General features: G+C 37.8%; 1 protein-coding gene across 1 annotated transcript; it reads left to right on the forward strand.

Annotated features, from left to right (window-relative positions):
* Nucleotides 1–230: 230 nt before the first annotated feature.
* On the forward strand, nt 231–16913 carry LOC126647538 (uncharacterized). Its single transcript, XM_050329837.1, has 7 exons — nt 231–342; nt 1662–1718; nt 2188–2310; nt 4357–4404; nt 6797–6885; nt 8372–8464; nt 16542–16913. Exons 1-7 carry the CDS (start codon nt 231–233, stop codon nt 16728–16730), a joined length of 711 nt encoding a protein of 236 aa, XP_050185794.1. The 3' UTR covers nt 16731–16913.
* Nucleotides 16914–19372: the final 2459 nt, after the last annotated feature.

A 19372-nucleotide genomic window follows, 5' to 3' on the forward strand; every position in this document is an offset into this window, starting at 1 on the left:
TATCACTGGAAACACACCAGTTTTGCCTTGCAAGACACATGCTTGGGTCATGCAAGCACTGAAACATTTATTGAGTTTATCTGTTTCCTTTAACTCTCATTTATCAAATTTTTATTTGCAAACTTGTGGCTCAACAGAAACATGAAGTCTTGTGACAAATTCTAACTCCTCCTTTAGGACTGGAAAAGAAAGTCACCTGAGGTTATCGGTATTTCTCAGATGCTCCCACAATGCTGCTCCGCTCAGGCCATAAAAAGCCATATGAAGTGTCCCGCCATCGAAGGCAGTCTCTTAAGAAGCAACCTGTGCTTAGAAAAATGAAAACACTTCCTGGAAATTCAGGTAACTCTTATCTGAGTGGCAGATATGTTGGTAATCTTGCAAAGATTATTCCAATCCAAGGCAGAATCCAACAAAATTAAGTTTATCTATAGTGCCATCAAACAGTAAAAATACTTGTGGAACTAAAACCCAAAACCTGCCTTTAAAATGATTGGAAGAGAAATACTCCTTAAAATATAGTGTTAGATTTTTCACACCACTGAATTCAGATAAGTAATTCCTAAGGTATATCTGTAGCTCCCTGGAAAAGAGTGAATGCTATAAGCAGGCTTGCCAACCATTTTTGTTTGGGCACTGTACTAGTTCTTATAATTCTAGTCAGATATAGAATTCCTACACTATATCTACCACAATATAGTAATTGTTAAAAGGTTTGCTGTATTGATTATTGTAGTTGTTGACCTTTTGGTTTGTAGAACAACCTTTGTTTTTTCCTGGAAGCCTGATAACCAGTTACCTTTGAAGATAAAGCCTTTGCCCAGGAATAAATCAGTTATGCATGTGCTAATGGTCCAACACAGAATATGTCAGACCTGCCATTTCTGGAGGGTATGATTTGGGCTTTTATTGTGCGTGCAGAGTTTCTGCTCAGCCTAAACAGGGTAGGAAGAAAGGTTCTTGGAAACAACAGTATTTTTTCAAAATATCTGCTTAAATACAGATGTTTTAGAGGAGGTACCTCAATATAAAATAAGTAACAGTTTTTGGTGAAGCCACACATTCCTAAAACATTATGCCACTGCTGGTGCATTCTGTGTATCCTGTTGTTTTTCTAGCCTAATTGTTCTGGCAAAGAAAGGACTTTTATCTTGCAGCATACCCTGGAGGTCTGTGTGATCTCAGAAATTTCTTAACTGGATTTCAGTGTAGCAAATCTCTTCCAGTAAACAGTGTTCAGCTAAATGTAATGAAAATGGTGTCCTGTGGTGTTATTCCGTAGATGTCTGATATTCAAGCTTCTGGACCTACATCCTTCTGACATCCAGAAGAGCACAGTTGCGTTCAGTAGCAATAGGAAATAGTTTCCCTCCTGGTAGCTTTTAGGCAAAAATACCTGCATTTTTTTCACTAAGAGATGTCTGGTTCCCAAAATAAATGCTGCTATTTTGGTAGCCATATTCACTTTAACCTAAAATTCTTGTTTGTACACAGATTCAATTTTTGAAGTTCAAGATTGGGAAGCAGGCAAGTACTTACTTATGAAATAAAGGAAACTGGTTTGGAAACAGTATGCTGCAGAGAACCATTCTCTGCTTTACTTCTGCTTTTCTTCAGAATGAAGACTTATAAGTTTTTTTCTTACGTCTCTCCATTTAAAGGCTTCTGCGCGAAATCTTGCTCTGGCTCCGACTTCCCACTGGGCTCTATTCCCTACTGTAAGTCTATTCATTCACCAGCCAACTGGTAATGTGGGCTCTCTCATTTTTAAAACCATGCTGTCCCCACTAGTCTTTTTGAAGGTAGCTATGGACAGGTTGTCCACAATCCCTCCTTCTTATACTAACTGTCTCTCAGGCTCTTGGGTTGGAAGCCATTTTTTCAAGCTCAAGTTTTCACACATGTTAACTCTCCAGAAAGGCTGGCATATGTCTTTTCTTCTTCACTGAGATAGCCTTCTAAACAAAGAAATATTTGTTTCCTTTCTTCACACCACCATCAATCCCCCAAACTGGCTGCTTAAGCCCACCGTAGGACTTCTAATATATATGGCTGTTATGCCCACAGTTAAAATATACATAGATTATCAAGTAATTATTGCTAGAAAAATACACTTCATCTTTCTGTTATGGAATTTTACCATTTCTCTGTTGCTAGCAAAATTAATTACAATTCATTTTTGCTTAGTGTTTAGTCTGCGACAAACAGTGAAATGTTATATACTAACTGAAGATTCAAAAACAGTGCATTTTGACATAGATGAAGACGGTCATCCTGAAATATCAATCAAGGATTCACAGTCCCATGAAGGTAATGTGCTTTATATACCAAAACTCACCAACTATATGTGTAGTACTCAAGACATTTTTAAATGTACTATTTTATGTACTGTGTCCAGCTCCTGGTACCTCACTGTAAAAAAGACATTGTGGTGCTGGAGTGTGTCCAGAGAAGGGCAATGGAGCTGGTGAAGGGTCTGGAGCCCAGGTCCTGTGAGGAGCGACTAAGGGAGCTAGGGATGTTTAGCCCAGAGAAAAAGAGCCTCAAGGGAGACCTTGTTCCTCTCTACAACTACATGGGAGGAGGGTGTGGTGAGCTGTGGGGTCAGCCTCTTCTCCCAGAGAGCAAGAGACAGGATGAGAGGAAATGGCCTCAGACTGTGTCAGGGGAGGTTTAGCCTTAGATGTTAGGAAAATTTTCTCCAATGAAAGTGCTGCCAAGCTTTGGGAAAGGCTGATCAGGAAATGATTGAGTCACCACCCCTCAAGGGATTTAGTGTGTAGATACAGTGATTAGGAACATGGTGAATTTGGCAGTGTCAGATCAGTGTTTGCATTTGATGATCATAAGGGTCTTTTGCAACCTATGTGATTCTATAAGTCTACATTTTTTGTAGACTTAACATTATATTGCATCTTTATGAATATTGATAGTGATACAAGAAAATTTTTATCCTGGTTTACAGTAGGTAATATACTTGAATGATTAGAAGATTATATTGTTCATGCTCACTTGACTTAATGGGAAGTCTAGAGATTTAGCTCTAAAGAGAGAGAAAGTAAAGATAATTCTCAGAGACAAGGGCAAAACAGAGAAAAACAGAACATATTTTGGAATTTGTGGGGTTATTTTGTCTCAAATAACTCTTTTGTTTCAAATGGGGCTTCTCTATTTGACACCAAACATGTTATCATAACTAACATGCTGCAAGTGCCTGTTAGAGGGTGTTCTTTTGGTAGAGAAAAGCCAAATAATATCAAATGCAATTATTTGAGAATGATACACTTTCCAGACATGTGAAAGTAGGGGGGGGGGAAACCCAATAAACCATGTTTCCAACCAAAATACAAGAAGAAGTTGAAATCTGTAAGTTAGCTATCAAATTATTGAAACTATTTCTTACAAACACCTGGTTTTTACAGAATGAGAAGTTAATTATATATGCTTCAGATAAAGAAATGTAACACTCATTTGATATATTTATAAACTCAATTTATGTTATTTTTTTTCTATTAAGTTGTAAATAATGACTGCTGCATTGATAAGGTATTTAGTGTGATTTGTATCTTTTTAAGTTTCTTCTTGATAACATAATAGAATTTTGAGGTAACTCATACAATCATATTGTTAATTTATGAACGTAACCAAAGCCTGTATAGGTATATAATGGAAGCAGTTCGTGAATAAATACATCATCTGATAATCCTAATGTATAAGATATTTCTAGAAGAAAAACAAGCAGACAGAAAAGAAATGCCGTGTAATATTATTGTGTGTATAAACACATAAGCACCACAAACACATATTCATCATGACACAGTTAAGAAAATGTAATATTAGGAACCATTTGTAACCTGGATGTTTGTGACTTTGACCTGAAGTGGGTGATGCCTCTCCCAGCTGACTGTTTGGGTGATTCAGACCAGTGTTACAAAAGCCTTAAACCACCTGCTGTCACTACCTATTACCTTCCAGGCTTGTACATTTCTTATTAGGGTGCTCACTTCTGCTGCCAAAGCACTTTCAAGCTCCCCTCTAATAGGATTTTAGGCCTTACATCTGATTACTCTTCTCTAGTTTTTAGGTGCATTCGCTTTTACAAACGATAATTAATCAATCAATACATTTATTAGATTCAGAGCTCAGACTTCCGGGTACCTGCTAACAAGTCTAACTCTACAGCCTTCGAGGGTTAAATGAATTCAGAGATCCACAAGAGAAGAAGTCTGATACTTATTGCTATTACATGCTCTTTCTCAGATTGTGCTTTAGAACAATTCTTTAAATTGTTTGTAACTTTTTTAAATTTCAAGAATGTATCTAATTCCACATATTTTTAAATATTTTCTATTTTAGACATTGCGTGGTTAAGCGTGTTTACGAGGAATGAATCAGAAGTTAATGGTAAATCTCCCCTGAAATAACGGGTATCATTCTGTTTGTTAGGGTGTAGTTTTGAAGATATGTTTGAGAGTAGGAAAAGAAGTTTATAATGTTTTATATGTAAACTTGACATTAGAAGTACCGTATCGCACCAGATTTTTCAGTTAGATCAGGTTACTGGAGAATTCTAAAAATGAAACAGCCTTTCAGTGTTCCATAAGAAGAAATCTTCAAATTCACAAAATTTACCTTAGCAAATTAGGAGTAGTGGCTTGGACTGAACACAAATGTATGTAAGAGGATATATTGTATTAAGCTACAAGATCCAATTTTTTTTATAGGAAAGTGTGGGTGTTCTATTGCTGGCATATGGGTCTTAGCTAGCAAAAACCTGTTGTACCAGGAGAGGAAAAACAAAAAGAAATTGATATGAGAAAGAGGAGGCACACTTTTGGAACTTTCATTTTGTATGCATAAGAAACAATGGGGAAAATTAAAGACATATTACTTCCAGGTACTACAGTGGAAGAAAAATATGTTCCAATTCCAGCTATCAAAGGCTGCTGTAATCAATGAGAACAAATAACCATCTGGTCCTGTACTGCACCCTGAACAAAGGCCAAATGAAGTTTTCTGGGGAACAGTATAAAATACTGATATCCTCCCAGTTCCCAACACTGCATTTTTGGGACATTACAAGCAAGAAAATATTGGATTTCATTAATTTCAAGGCATTCTCTTTGAATGGATTTTAAAATCAACCCTTAGACTCTGGTAAGGTTTTAGTAACCAGAAAGACTGGGTAATTAATTAAAAGACCATCAGAAAGTAGAAGTACATAAAATCATGGAAAGGTTTCCTACTTTCCTTGGCATTTGCTGGCTGTTGGTAGACCACTTGTCACGTCTTTCAGATGTAATAGAGAAAATTGGACTCTGGGTTTACTCAGACTAAACAATGTATAAACCAAGTCACAATAAACTCCATAGAAGAGGAAAACCAAGGATAGTTAGGATGTAACTCATGTTGTCTTATGACCCTGGTCAACTGGATGGACTCCAGCATATCTCTTTTGTTGTCACTCTCACCTCTAAGTCAGAACACCCTTGGCTTGGATAAGAAATCTCTCTTGCCTGCTGATATGTTTCTTACACATTACGGCTGAAATTGCAGCTGTAACTGTAATTAAAATCTAAACTGATGTCACGAAAAGCAACAAAAATTACAGAATGGTAGACCTCCAGTCTACTATATTTATCTGGATGCACATGTAAGCAGATTAAAACATACTCAGTTTAGGTTGGAGAATTTGTCTCAGTTTTCAACATGGATTTTTATGATACCTTCATGCTGTAACTGTCTCAGACAAAATTCCTTCAGAACACTAACACAAAATCAATACAGTTGGGGAAAGTTGGGCCAGCTAAAATCAGGGCCAGGATTAGAGCAGCTAAAATGAGTCAGGTGGAATGAATGTATCCTGCTGATTTGGAATATCCTTCACAGTCTAAAAAATACCTTTGGTAATGTGAAAAAAAAGTATTCCTAACTGCAGCTATTAATGAATAAATTCCCAACCTCTGTAAAATCTGTGTTCAGTTGCTACAGTGAGTAACATTTAGATCAACTGCTACTCTCTTTTACGATTTTTTGTCTCAAGTGGTACACCTGAGATAGTTTAAAAGCATAAGTGGTATTATTTGAAGTAAATTCGCAAGTCAGTCAGATAGGTATAGCATCACTGGATAGTCATTGATGTAATGGGTTTGCAATAGGTAATAGGTTGTAATAGGTAATGCTTTATATTGGCAAAGAGTACTTAATGTATTTATTTTTTGCTGAGGCCTTGCAGTACCAGAAGGTAACAAACATTATCAGTTTATCAAGCTGAGAAACATATTATTGATAAAGTCTTACTTTCTGCAGGAGAATAAACAGTATTATCTCAAGAAGAGTTAAAGCAATGCATCTGCAGTTACAATAGTAGAAGGATTTTGATCTAGAAAGCAAGCAGAAAATAAAAGAGAAAAAAATCCTACATTTTCCATTACAACATATATATAGTCATGTATATCCCATAAACATGTATATTACACATATGTGTTAACTACTACTATATGTGTCTTTGTAGTTAGTTTTATATATATTAATGTATAGCTGATATTCCATAAGTTAACTATAAATGTAGAGAACTAGGGTGTATATATGGCATATTTAAAGCCTCATAAAGTCACAGGCTTTAAATATTTTACACAGGAGAATGGTATCAAGAGTGATTATATTTATTTCTATGCCTGTGCTTATCAACATAAAGTGAACCTGAATGTTTTCTCTTTGTAAAGTATATTCTTCTGTGCTTCATTTTACAAAGTGATACTCATATTATTACAATATTCTTCTCTGTGTAAAACAGATTCTAAAAATTTGGTGAGCCTTACTCAGAGATCAAAGCTTAATGAATTTGTCCTATTGTGCAACGGTAAGAAGCACCTCTCTCTGAAGGTAAGAAGTTATTTATTTCCTCTATAACTATTGAATGCTCTTTCTTACTACAGGACAATTTCCCCCACAGACTTTTTAGAATTCACTTTACTTACCACCTTCCACATTCCACAACTTCCAACTACTCCCCTTTATTCTTTCTGGGGAAATAGTCCAAGAAGGTTATTGCAAAAATCTCTGGTTTAGGAAACAGTTGGGGTTGTTAGGGTCCAGTCTCTGTGGAAGAAGAGGGGACTTCTTAACCAGAAAACACGCAGGAAATAAGAGGGGAGGAGAAATCAGGAATCTTGCCTTGGAAAGAGAAGAGTTTAAGAAGGGAATTATCTCCTCCTAATCAACCCACGCTCTAAGATGAGGAATGTGATGAAAAGAAAATACTGAGCTGAGGCAGAGTATAAACCACCTGTTGTCTGAGCATTTTCTCCAGTGTTGTGAAAATTTGTTTATGGTCAGAAGAGAAGGCAAGGATAGTCTTCCTTATTGAGGGATTATAACCATTACCAAAATCTGTCTGAGGAATGCTATGTTGCAATCTACCCTCTAAAACAGGGCAAAGGTCCAAGAGGCTGTGTTTACACAGGCTGAGTTGAGATAAAGAATGACCCTTCATCTAATACTGGTCATTCATGATGGTGTAAATCACCAAGTGCTTCCTTTAAAAGTCTTGGATGTTTTTTGTTTGTTTTTTAACTCATAGATGACTTTCTGTAAAATCTGTTTCATGAAATTATTTGGGGAAATGTATGCTGTAAGGTACATAAATTATATTTATAAAGTATTATCCCACTGGAATTTTCCTTTCTGTCCTTGAAAGAGCAATTATAGTAAAATGATTTTTTTCTGGTTAAGAGATTAACTTTTCATAAATTAATTGTTTGAGGCATGTTCCACCAAATCAGAGAAAGAATTGAGTTCTGACCCCTAATGGATTTAACTTACCAATGATCCTATTTTAAAGTTCGAGGTCATAACTGATTATGTTTCTTGACATCATTGAAAGTAATTCTTCTCTGAAAATGAGGGAAGATGGTATCTCTCAAATATGTAAAAACCTTGGAAAGATTATGGATCTTTCTTTTTACACAAGAATAGAAATAATTTCCTTAATTTCAATGGGAATTCTGATACGGAAGTCAACAAGGTTTTTTATCTGTGATAAGATATTGGTATCCTTATACAACATGGTTCAGTCTGTGCTGCATTGCAAAATAGAATCTGGGCATTAAACAGTTTGAAGGTCTGTCTTCAGTATTTGCTTTCAACCCAATTCATTTTGTGTTGCAAACGTTAAAAGAGGAATATATTTATGGAAGTGTTTCAGAAACTTATCAACTTACTAATCTTTGATAATTTGAATATAATAATTAATGAACTTTATAAAAATATACTTTTCTTCAGAACACATTTGATGAGCTAAAAAATCAAAATATGAAGAAAAAACTACCAAACTAAATTATAAAATTAACAAATCTGGGTGTAAACACAGGTCTTAAAAGCATCCTGTTCGGAGCCAGATTATCCTTCAGTGGAAAGGTGCAACATGAAAACACGCAACCATGAAGATCCTGACTTCAAACAGGTATACAATCATGATCAAAACAAAACAAAAAAATATGTGTGAGAGACTGTGTGTCAAATATAGCTGTAGAAATAGGGCATTTAAATGCATCCTGCTATTACTGTTTTGGTGACAGGTTGTTTACTTCCTTTTACTTTCAGCTGATCTTTATTATTTTCTTCAGGAAAACAAAATCTCCATATTTTTTTACCTGACTTGTATGTATGAGTACATCTTTCAATCTATAGATAAAATATCTGACTTTCAATTAATACATGAAAGATGGCTATACATCCTGTATTATGCTTACATAAAATGCAGGGAGACACAAAGTAGTTTTCATTTGGTACAGATTCTTGGACAAGGGCTAGAAAATCTGGATGAGTGTTTATCAGGTCTAGAAGAATCAGGTTACAAAGGTTAGAACATTTGTAAAAAACAATGACGCCATCAGTCATAAACTTCTGGGAAGTAATAAAGCTGTAAAAGATGCACGTATGATTTATTATGAAGAAGAAATAAAAAGGAAGCACTTCCTGTCATATGTTCAGGTTGAATCCTGTATCATTAGATGACTATAGATCAGGAGTAATGCCTTGTGGATAGAAATACAGGTAGCCAGCTGATTTGTAAACATGTTTTTGTGATGAAAGCTTGATTTTGTTGGCTCTTCTCCAGATATAAATGATAAGACATTGTGAGCACATGAAGAAAATTTATTTAATTCCTTTATACGATATCTTAAATGTACATTGTAACCTAAAGGAAATGCAAATCTAAGGAAATGTACATAATAATAATTTTTATTAGGGTGTGAGTTTATTATTCAGGGGAACTGAAAAGACAATCTTTCCAGTTACAGCAGGCAAAATTAGAGCTATCTAGAATCAGATAGTTTCAGAACTTCATAACAGTGAATATAAAACCCTGAAAACCTGAAATTCCCAGCCTAGTATTTCTAACATTGCTAACCTTTCTTCTAAACCAGAAAGGATTAATTTACCGATTCTGGTAAATTGAAGTCTTTCTGAAATGATCTTCCAAAGGTACAAGCTATACTAGTGAAGTAATGATCTGCGTACTGGGCCTGGAAAATCTAAGTGGGTCCTTTGTTTAAGTTCTGCTGAGTTGCTTACCTGCCACTAATATTCCTTGACTCTACACAGAAGGAGAAAGCAACAAAGCTTAGGAAATTTATAAGGCAACTATTAGTCCCCTCCTTGTATGATGTAAAGTTTTATGGTCATATTGTATCCTTCTAAAATATATTTAATACTTTTTTTTTTTCAAATAAAAATACATGCCTTTTCTGTGGAAAAGATTCATAGGGAAAGAATTAGTGTCTTGATGCCTCCAAATTTGGGGAAACATCTGGGAAGAAGAGCTGTAACGGTTGCCTGTAGACACCTATTCATCAGTTCAGGTTTCTAAAAAGAATTAAAATCAAAAATTCCTTCAGAGAACCCATTTGTTGGCTAACAAGACAGATAGTGATCTGCTCATCATGGTTTCTTGTTAATACCCTCAAATAGAAGAAGAAATGTTACTCATTTTTGCAAGAAGAAATCAGTAATCTGCACTTGAATCACATACATTTGGGCCAAGAGGCAAAATCTTAGTCAAGTGTGACTCATGAGATTCTTAATAAACCATCTAAAATGAGTGCACTCACGAGTAAAAGATTTCTAGTGTGATGAATAGAGCCCCCATTGTCCTTAGGATGGAAAAGTGTAGGAGTAGTGCAATGAGATGGAAAAGTGCTTCTCATGGACAATGACAAAGCTATGTGGGGCTGCAATGTGACTTTTAGTCCAGTAGCTTTGAACAGTGATCTTAAAGACAGGCATTTCTCTTTTTTTATTTAAAGACTGCCAGTAGAATTATCAGAAATGTAAGAATGTGAGAATCTGTGGAGCCTGTAACAGAGTGTTATGCATGCATAGTGTTGTCAATATCTATTTCTATAACCAAGGCTTGTGGAGACATGGTTCACTATCAGTATTAATCACAACATCTTCTAATTATTAGGTTCTTATGGCAATAAAATAATAAAAACTTGTTACAACACATAATAGTTTGTAATAACATCTGATACTGATAGGGGATTAAGCCAGGAAGGTAGCACAATATTTATTGCAATGATATCATGGTAAGAGTGGAAAACTGCACAGTATACACAGTTACAGCCTCACACAGCACACACAGTTGCAGTATTCCAGCTAGAGCAGCAGTGGAGAGACCATCCCCAGTGGTTCACTCAGGTGCAGGCTTGCATTTGCTTATAACTGTGATTATTTTAACTCTGTAGTAGAACATGCTTATCATAATTAATAATATCATAGAAGCAAATGCAGTTAGCCATACAGCATGATGAATTAAGAGACACAGAACAGTATTTCCTTTTAACTCCAGCACAGGAATTAGTGAATATATATTGGCTATCAGAAAGGTACACATCATTTTCAGTACATATATGTAGTATTTCTCTTCAGCAGAGTTTCTGTTCTGGTTCAACTATAATATTTTATTATTCTTGACATATTACCACCCTCAGACTTTTATGTATGTATACTTATCTCTCTCAGCTTTTCCTAAGCACTAGTAGCACTCAGTTTTCCCTCAGTTTCAAATCTTATTGAATTAACACAGTTGCTTAAAAAAAGAGTAAAAGATAGAATTCAACAATTCTATCACTGAAGCTGAGTGCTCCTCTTCAAGTTTTTGTTCTTTGCTGGATAATTCAGGATTAATAGGTGACTGTGTCTGGACAGATTTTCCCAAAATTTTGACTGGAATTCCTTAGCCTGAGTGAACTGAGACCTTAAGGACTGCAGCTGTAAAAAGTCCCATTAACAGCTGGAACAGTTTTCATTCTAGACTCCTCTATATTTTACTGACTAGTTAGATGAAGCTAAATAAGAGAGCTTACACTGGAGGCTAGCTATGCACTTAGGAAAGATCTTATTGTGAGACTTACTCTTTACTCCAGTTAAATAGTCCAAAATAAACTCTAAACAGGTAAAACCTGTCGTGTGAGGTCCATCAAAATACCTTGGTTCAGAACTTTTGACCTTTTAAGTAGTGACAATGTTTATGGGTTTGGCAGCCAGCTGGGGTCCACCCACAGTCCTTTTTGGCACCCAATGTGCAGCTTGAGGGTTTTTTTCGGCCTGCAACTATTGATTCATCTATTGGAGAGCCAAGGAGTGATCAGCAAGCTTCAGTCACCTTTCAGAAGTCACGTATGACCAGTGTGAAAGTCTGACAGAGGGTGAAAGAGGACTATTCTGGGCTGAACAAAGTCATGCCACCACTGGGGGCTGGGCTGCTGTATCAATTATCCTACTGCTCCAGTACGAATGGCAAACAAATGTGGCAGAGTGAATGCTACAGCTGATATTGCCGAAACATTATTCTTGACTCCTTTAGCAGCAGAGTGCAGGCCACAGTTTACTTTCAGTGTAGGGATGTCCAATGCACCTGAACCGACTGACCCAGGGCTGGTCGCACAGGACCAGCTGTGAGACAAAAAAGCACTGAAGTGTTGGCCCCAGTCAGCATCCAGCCCAGCTACTCACCCAGACCCACTCCCCGCCTGTGGACAGGGGAGAGAATAGCAAAAGCAGACATAAGAAAACTTTTGAGTCAAGCAGAAGACTCAGAAGAATAACACATGAATATCACAGAAAACCCCCAAATACTCATGTCCTCCCACAAGGAGATTAATGCCCTGCCAGTTTCTGAGCAATAGCCTCCTTGGAAGCAAACTTGCATCCACTCAACCTCACATTCCTGCTTCCTCTACGTCAGTCTCTATGCCTGACCATGACATCATATAGCATGGAGTATCTCTTTGGCCACTCTGAGACAGCTCTTCCATCTGTGTCCCCTCCCTCTTGCCCACCCCAGCCTACTCACTGAGGCTGAGTCAGAAGAAAGAGAAGCTCATAATATTGTACATGCACTGCTCAGCAATAGCAAAAAACACTGGGGTGTCATCAACCCTGTTTTAGCCACAAATCACATAATTAATTTGTAATACCTTCCATAATTGTAATAGCTTCCTGTCTATAGCTTCTTGGATGCAATTTTGGTGGTAGCAGCTTTACTGGTTTGCTTATTATCATTGTACAGCTCATGCCTGTTTGATAACTTGCTCATTTCCTTGTTTCTTATGAGTCAAAATGTAGACTGCAGTGTGCCCTGTACTCCTTTGCATAATGAGTTGAAACAAAGCAGGATGTTCTCTTTCATCTGGCTTTTGTATCTATTCCTTTTTATCTTCCGGCTGCTTCCTAGTTTAGTGTATAGCAGCTGAGCCTAACCTGCTCACTGTGCCTTATTCAATCTGACTTTACATCATTTTGAGTCTATTTACTTAAACCTTGGATATTACTCCCTCACATCTCTTTCTGTAGCTCCCATCACTGACGTATTTTTTTTTTCTTTAATAAGGCAATACTAACGTGTTTTCTTTAATATTGCCTATGGAGACAATATTTTTAGCATTTTTCTAACATGGGCATACATGTACTATTGCAGGTGCATTGTGAATCACCCGTGGGACATAAGAAAAGGTGTATTTTTTGACACTAAATGTAAAACCCAACCTGCAAATTGGTTCTTCATTTAATGAAATGGAAAACAAATGGTCATATTGTAGCTGAAAAGCAGCAATTCTTTTCTTGGAATTTCCAAATAACCTCTCAGGCATCCCTGCTGCTGTAGAAGCTGTCGTCAGGAAGAACTTGAGCAGTAATTGACTGCATTCTCCAACATCCTTCTTTACAGGCCACAATAGAAAATTACCTGTGTCACGACTGCTTGCAAAACAATTTGTTTTCTAATGACCTGCTGCAACTCCCAGTCCTAACAGTGTTTCATTATGCTTCTACTCCCAGTTCCTCTTTCTTCTCCTAGTCACATAATGTCATTCACCAAATAATTTTCCTGTTGCAGTTCTCCATCTAATTTTCCATCATTTCATGCTGTTACAGTAGGCATTGTTTATTTTTTGTATCTCAATCTCCTTTGGGTAGCATGTAATTTTGGGTTCACATTCAGCAGATACCAATGGAGTCTCCCTCCCTCTGGAATGAATTTCTGCATTGTGCATATGAATCTCTCTCCTTCCTTCTGCAGATTTTCTTTCCTTAAACTGTCTTATTCCATATATGTTTCCTTATATCCATTCTGAGTCCCTAGAAGGTACTTCCTTGCTAAAGACAAATTTTCTTCAACTTTCTTAACAGTATTATTTAAAACATACTTTTTGGTTTGAAGCTGCAGATACACTGTTGTTACATGGACTCTATCACGACAGAATGTTTTAGCTGCTTCCCATTATAGCTTTGCTGGTATAGAAGGTGTATCTCAAGTTTCTTTCAGGTAGTCTGCCATAACTGCAGGACATTTTCTTTCCATCCGCTTTTGTCCTACGGGCTGAAAGGATACATTGCTCCTTCCATGGAAAGGTTGTTGTTGCCAATGCTGTAATTTCAAATGTAGCTGTGATGCTTTAATATTCTCTTGCTTTTCTCCAGGCATTTAGTTTCCTTTTGGAGGTCCTCTTAAGCAATGATCATAGAATCACAGAATAGAATCATAGAAGCATAGAATCAGCTGGGTTGGAAAGGACCTTAAGAGTCCAGATCTTGATCCAACACTGCCATGGTTACTACACTATGGCGCTAAGTGCCACATCCAGTCTCATCTTAGAAACCTCCAGGGATGGAGAATCCAACACTTCCCTGGGCAGCCCATTCCACTGTTTGATCACTCTCTCTGTAAAGAATTTCTTCCTAATATACAACTTAAATCTCCACTGGCAGAGCTTAAGACTATGCCCTCTTGTCTTACTGATAGTTGCCTGGGAGAAGAGACCAATCCCCATCTGGCTACAACCTCCCTTCAGGGAGTTGTAGAGAGTGGTGAGGTCTCCCCTGAGCCTCCTCTTCTCCAGACTAAACAACCCCAGCTCCCTCAACCTCTCCTCACAGGACTTGTGCTCAAGTCGCTTCACCAGCCTCCTTGCTCTTCTCTGGACCTGCTCCAACACCTCAATATCCTTCCTGAACTGAGGGGCCCAGAACTGGACACAGCACTCCAGGTGTGGCCTCACCAGCGCTGAGTACAGTGTGTCACATTTCACTGCTTTTTGACATGATTTGTTCCCAATTGTAGGATCACTTCCCTGCTCCTGCTGGCCACACTGTTCCTAATCCAGGCCAGGATGCCATTGGCCTTCTTGGCCACCTGGGTACACCGCTGGCTCATGTTCAACCTCCTGTCAATCAGCACCCCCAGGTCCCTTTCCACCTGGCTGCTCTCCAGCCACTCTGTGCCCAGCCTGTAGAGCTGCAGGGGGTTGTTGTGGCCAAAGTGCAGGACCTGGCAGTTGGCCTTGTTGAACTTCATCCCATTGGAATCAGCCCAATTCTCCAGTCTGTCCAGGTCCCTCTGCAGAGCCCTCCTGCCTTCCAGCAGGTCGACACTCCCTCCCAACTTGGTGTCGTCTGCAAATTTACTAAATATGGACTCAATCCCCTCATCCAGATCATCAATAAAGATGTTAAACAGAACTGGACCCAACACTGATCCCTGGGGGACACCATTAGTGATGGGCCACCAACTGGATGCAGCCCCGTTCACCAGCACCCTCTGGGCCCGGCCCTCCAGCCAGTTCCTGACCCAGCACAGAGTGCCCCTGTCCATGGGGCTGCAGCTTTTCCAGGAGTACGTTGTGGGAGACAGTGTCAAAGGCTTTGCTGAAGTCCAGATAGACACATGCACAGCCTTCCCCTCATCCACCAGGTGGGTCACCTGATCATAAAAGGAGATCAGGTTGCTCAGGCAAGACCTGTTCTTCTTAAACCCACGCTGGGTGGATCTGATCCTTTGTCCATCCTGTAGGTGCTGTGTGATAATGCACTAGACCTGTAAGAGTTACAGAACTGTCTTTTGGATAGGATGATAGTCAAAGAGGTCACTCAAAGGGAAAGTTGAAATAATTAGATTATGATGCATTCAGTCTTTCCCAAAAGATATATATTCCCTGATAGGAGGCCGAGCTGCTGGAAATACAAATCTCAATTTTATGTTAATTAAGGTCTTACTATTGCCAGCAGGGTCTTATGATTAGCAGCAAATAACTATTCACACAGTCTTCTCAGTTACTCCTTCACTCAGTGTACACAGTCAGGAGCAGGTCTCATGCCCACACTCTCCAGGGGGTTCCAGGCAGTTGTGCACAGTTGCACAAGGGTTCCTCGTTCCAGCAGCTGTGATCACATGTACTGCCCTGTAATCCTTGCCCACTTACAGCAGCTGCTGCCTTCTTGGACGTGGTGTGGGTTACATGGCCCGTGGTAGGTGCCAGTGTGTGCTGGAGGACATGCGCAGGTTCAGCAGCTCCTACCACAAGCTTACCAGGTTTCGCAGATTTAACAGTGCTTCTAGTCTCCAGGTCTTATGGTTTCCAAGGCTACCTTTTAGCACACACTCTTCCTCTCTCTGGCATGATGTGTTCTGGTAAGGACTATTTCTCAGTCCTTAGCCTAAGGTGCCTGAAGAGGCTAGATACCACACACACAGAGGAGCTGTTTGGACCATAGCTATTGCCTCAGAGATGGATCTTAAAAAAAGCACATTGGAAATGAGACATATGGAAAAATCACAGGTAATAGAACAGTTGTTAAAGAGTAATTTCTACTGTAACATTCTAGTTTTACTTCAAAAGAGGCAGTTGACAGGGCATGTCTAAGATAAAAAAATAACGAGATGAAAATCCCAAATTATCCTAATGATACTGGCAAAACTGTGCTAATCTTTCTGTGAAGAAAAAAAGTGAAGCTATGAGTCTGTGCTTACTCAGTGCTCTGAGGGAGATGGGTATTATTTTATTCATAGTTATCACAGAATCTGTCCCAAAATGATTAGGTGTTGTCAAAGATTTATTTAAAAATTGGTAAATATGTGTCACTGGACAAAAGCATCCAAAATACAACAAACCAGCAACATACATGAACTTTTGTCACACGAAACCCTATAGAAAGGCTTTAAAAATATAACGTGTTCTTTACCTTGTATATTTTCACAGCTGAATGACGATAATAACTTTTTCATCATGCATTACCAAGGAGATTCAGTACAGTTCCAATGCTATGAAGACAGAAGTTACTATCTGCATGTGAATGACGACTCACTTGATATTTGTAAGCTGGAAAACAAAGAACCCAATGAGGACAAAAACTTTTACTTCAGGGTGTCATATTTACAGGAAAAGTAACTTGTCTACCTTTCTGTTGCCTAAGTGCCCACACTCCTACAAAGAGGAGGAAGTTTGAGATCAACTAATTTCTGGTTTGGCTGAAATCTTACCTTTACTTAATTTCTGAGTCACAAACATATTTTATTTCTCTACTTGCAACAGCAAAAGAGGAAGGCTAAGTTTGAAAAACATACCAAGTGATCAGTCTCTGTGTCTTACCTGCACAATTATCTTTTCAAGGATATGAAATCTTCTGGAATGGGAAAAGTATACAGGGGATATTTCAAAGCTGAAAAAGGGGATACAGGGGATATTTCAAAGCTTCTCCCTGTGCTAAATGTTTTATCTTTTTTTAAATGTCTATTATAAGCTCTTAACTTGACAAGAAAATATTTAGAAGATATTAAATGCATATGTGCATATCCTGACAGAGAGGAGTGGAAAAGGTGTCTCAGGTCTAACTGAGAATGGTGGAAGAAGTTGAAAGGTAGAAGATCACTCTGCACCTGTATCTCCAAGTCATTCCATACACTCCATTATGCAATTTCAGCATCTATCCACTTCTCTAAGATGTATACAGAGCATCAGATGCACAGTGTGTAGGCAGCTGGAGAGAGACATTGACAGGTGCCTGTGAACATCGGCAGAACGTTGCTCTGACATATTGGCTTCCTCCTCTGAATCATGGAGGGGAAGTGCAATCGTGCTCATCTGCAAAGCAGAGTGCAAAACAACATCTGAAAAATAATAATGTTCAAAATAACTGAATAAAATTAACACTAGGTGCTTATGTGTAGTATAGTGGAGGAGCAGCATGAGTACCTCTCTTTAAGCTACAGGGTCTGTCGGTATGAAACAGAAGATGACAATACTTAAATGTCCATAGATCATACCCTGTAAGGCATAACACATTTGAAATACAAGAGAAAACAAACTAAAAGTGATCCAGATGAGTAGGTGTTAAAGATCTGGTTGTGCACTGCTGTGCATGGGGTTCCACCATGATTTAGCAGCAATTTTCTGTGATGCAAGTAATTTGAGAATGTGTGTGCAAAAGTTATAGACATGATGCATCTATGCCAAAAAGCTGTTGCTTAGTTGCAGCAAAACAGGCTATAAGATACATAACCCTTGCAGGAATCGTTCTGTGTATAATCAACAGTGCATACTGAAACAGGAACCCTAAGGTCAGTCAGTCAGTCACACCAATGAACGTTGCAATAAGGCAATTATCTATTGTACACCAAACTCCAAAGGTCTGTAAGATCTCAAAAGGTTTCATGTTTGCTTGTTGTATTCTTCAAATAGTGAAAATCATTTCATTTGTTCCAATGTTGACTGAACATATTTTGAGTATTCTCCAAATAATACTTAAAAATTCTGGACCTACCAAGAGCTCAAACGAGTTAGTGGGAAGAAAAAAAAGCCCCAAAACTCTAGATACTGTTTTCATCACACATTACACTAAAATGAAATTATTTTAGCACTACATACTTGCACAAGAAATAGATTATGCAAAAGGTACAATAATTTCACTATCTGATACACTAACACTTCATCGTCACATATTTATTACTGATAATGTGATCACCTCACTAAATTACAAAATGTGCTCTCTAGATGGTAAGTTGATGAAAAGATAAGTCATAAAGCTTGTACAAAGCACACAAAAGACATCAGCACATATCACCACAAAAGTAACTTTGACCTCAGTGAATTTTGAATCTATTTTATAATTAAATCTTAAATTATGGTTATGTGCAGAATTTTGTACTTTTACTGTCTGCCTTAGAAATAAGAATTGTTTTTTAACAATTCAAGGGACAAAAGCCCTTATGGAAAACAGCAGCAGTAATTTTGTAAAATTTCACAGTTAAAATATAAGATAGTAGTGTCATTTAACACAAATAGCAATGCCAACTGACTAGAGAAACAGAACAGGTGAGAACAGAAAGACATACAAGAAAAAAAATTAGCTAAAAGGTATGAAATGGAGAAGAATAAAGAAAAAGTTTGATGATAATAAAGCATAGAAAGAATAATGTGACTCTATGCACATTCCTTCCTCCTTCTAGAAAACTAAAAAGTAGAAGAGTTAACTACACTAACCCTGGCTAAAAACCTGTAGTTCTCATGTAGCTGAGCAGAGGACTATGTCTTGAAAAGTTCACATCAGTTCCAAAGCCCTTTTATTACCCCACCAGTTATTTCCCAAATGAGTGCAAATAGCAGTTCAAAGAAGTTATAATGGTTATGTTTAAAAACATTATTTTACCCCTAAGCTCACCTCTGGCTGCATGGTATTCTACAGTTGCACAGGGAGCTGCAAATAAGGCTAACTAAAGTGATACCCTAGAATGTATGATAAAGTAACAAGTATGTGCTGATAGACAACAGAAGTTAATCTATTGCCTGTTCTTTGAAGCTTTAGCTCCTCAGTAAACATCATGTTAACTGTCTAAGTGGCATACTAAATTACCTGTTTTTTCTGTAGGAGAAGAAATGAAAAAAAACAAAGAGAAAGAATTAAGTATATCTGATTATGCATATGGGTACTTTAGACTATTTAGAAAGTCATACATTCCTCATCATTCACTTTAGCTTTACTAGAAGTTGCACCATCTCTCAGTCAGGTATCAGCTTCATTTTTTTGATGTCTT

Source organism: Myiozetetes cayanensis, unplaced genomic scaffold (genome assembly GCF_022539395.1).
Source record: "Myiozetetes cayanensis isolate MyiCay16 unplaced genomic scaffold, myiCay2020 scf4, whole genome shotgun sequence".
Lineage (NCBI taxonomy): Eukaryota > Metazoa > Chordata > Aves > Passeriformes > Tyrannidae > Myiozetetes > Myiozetetes cayanensis.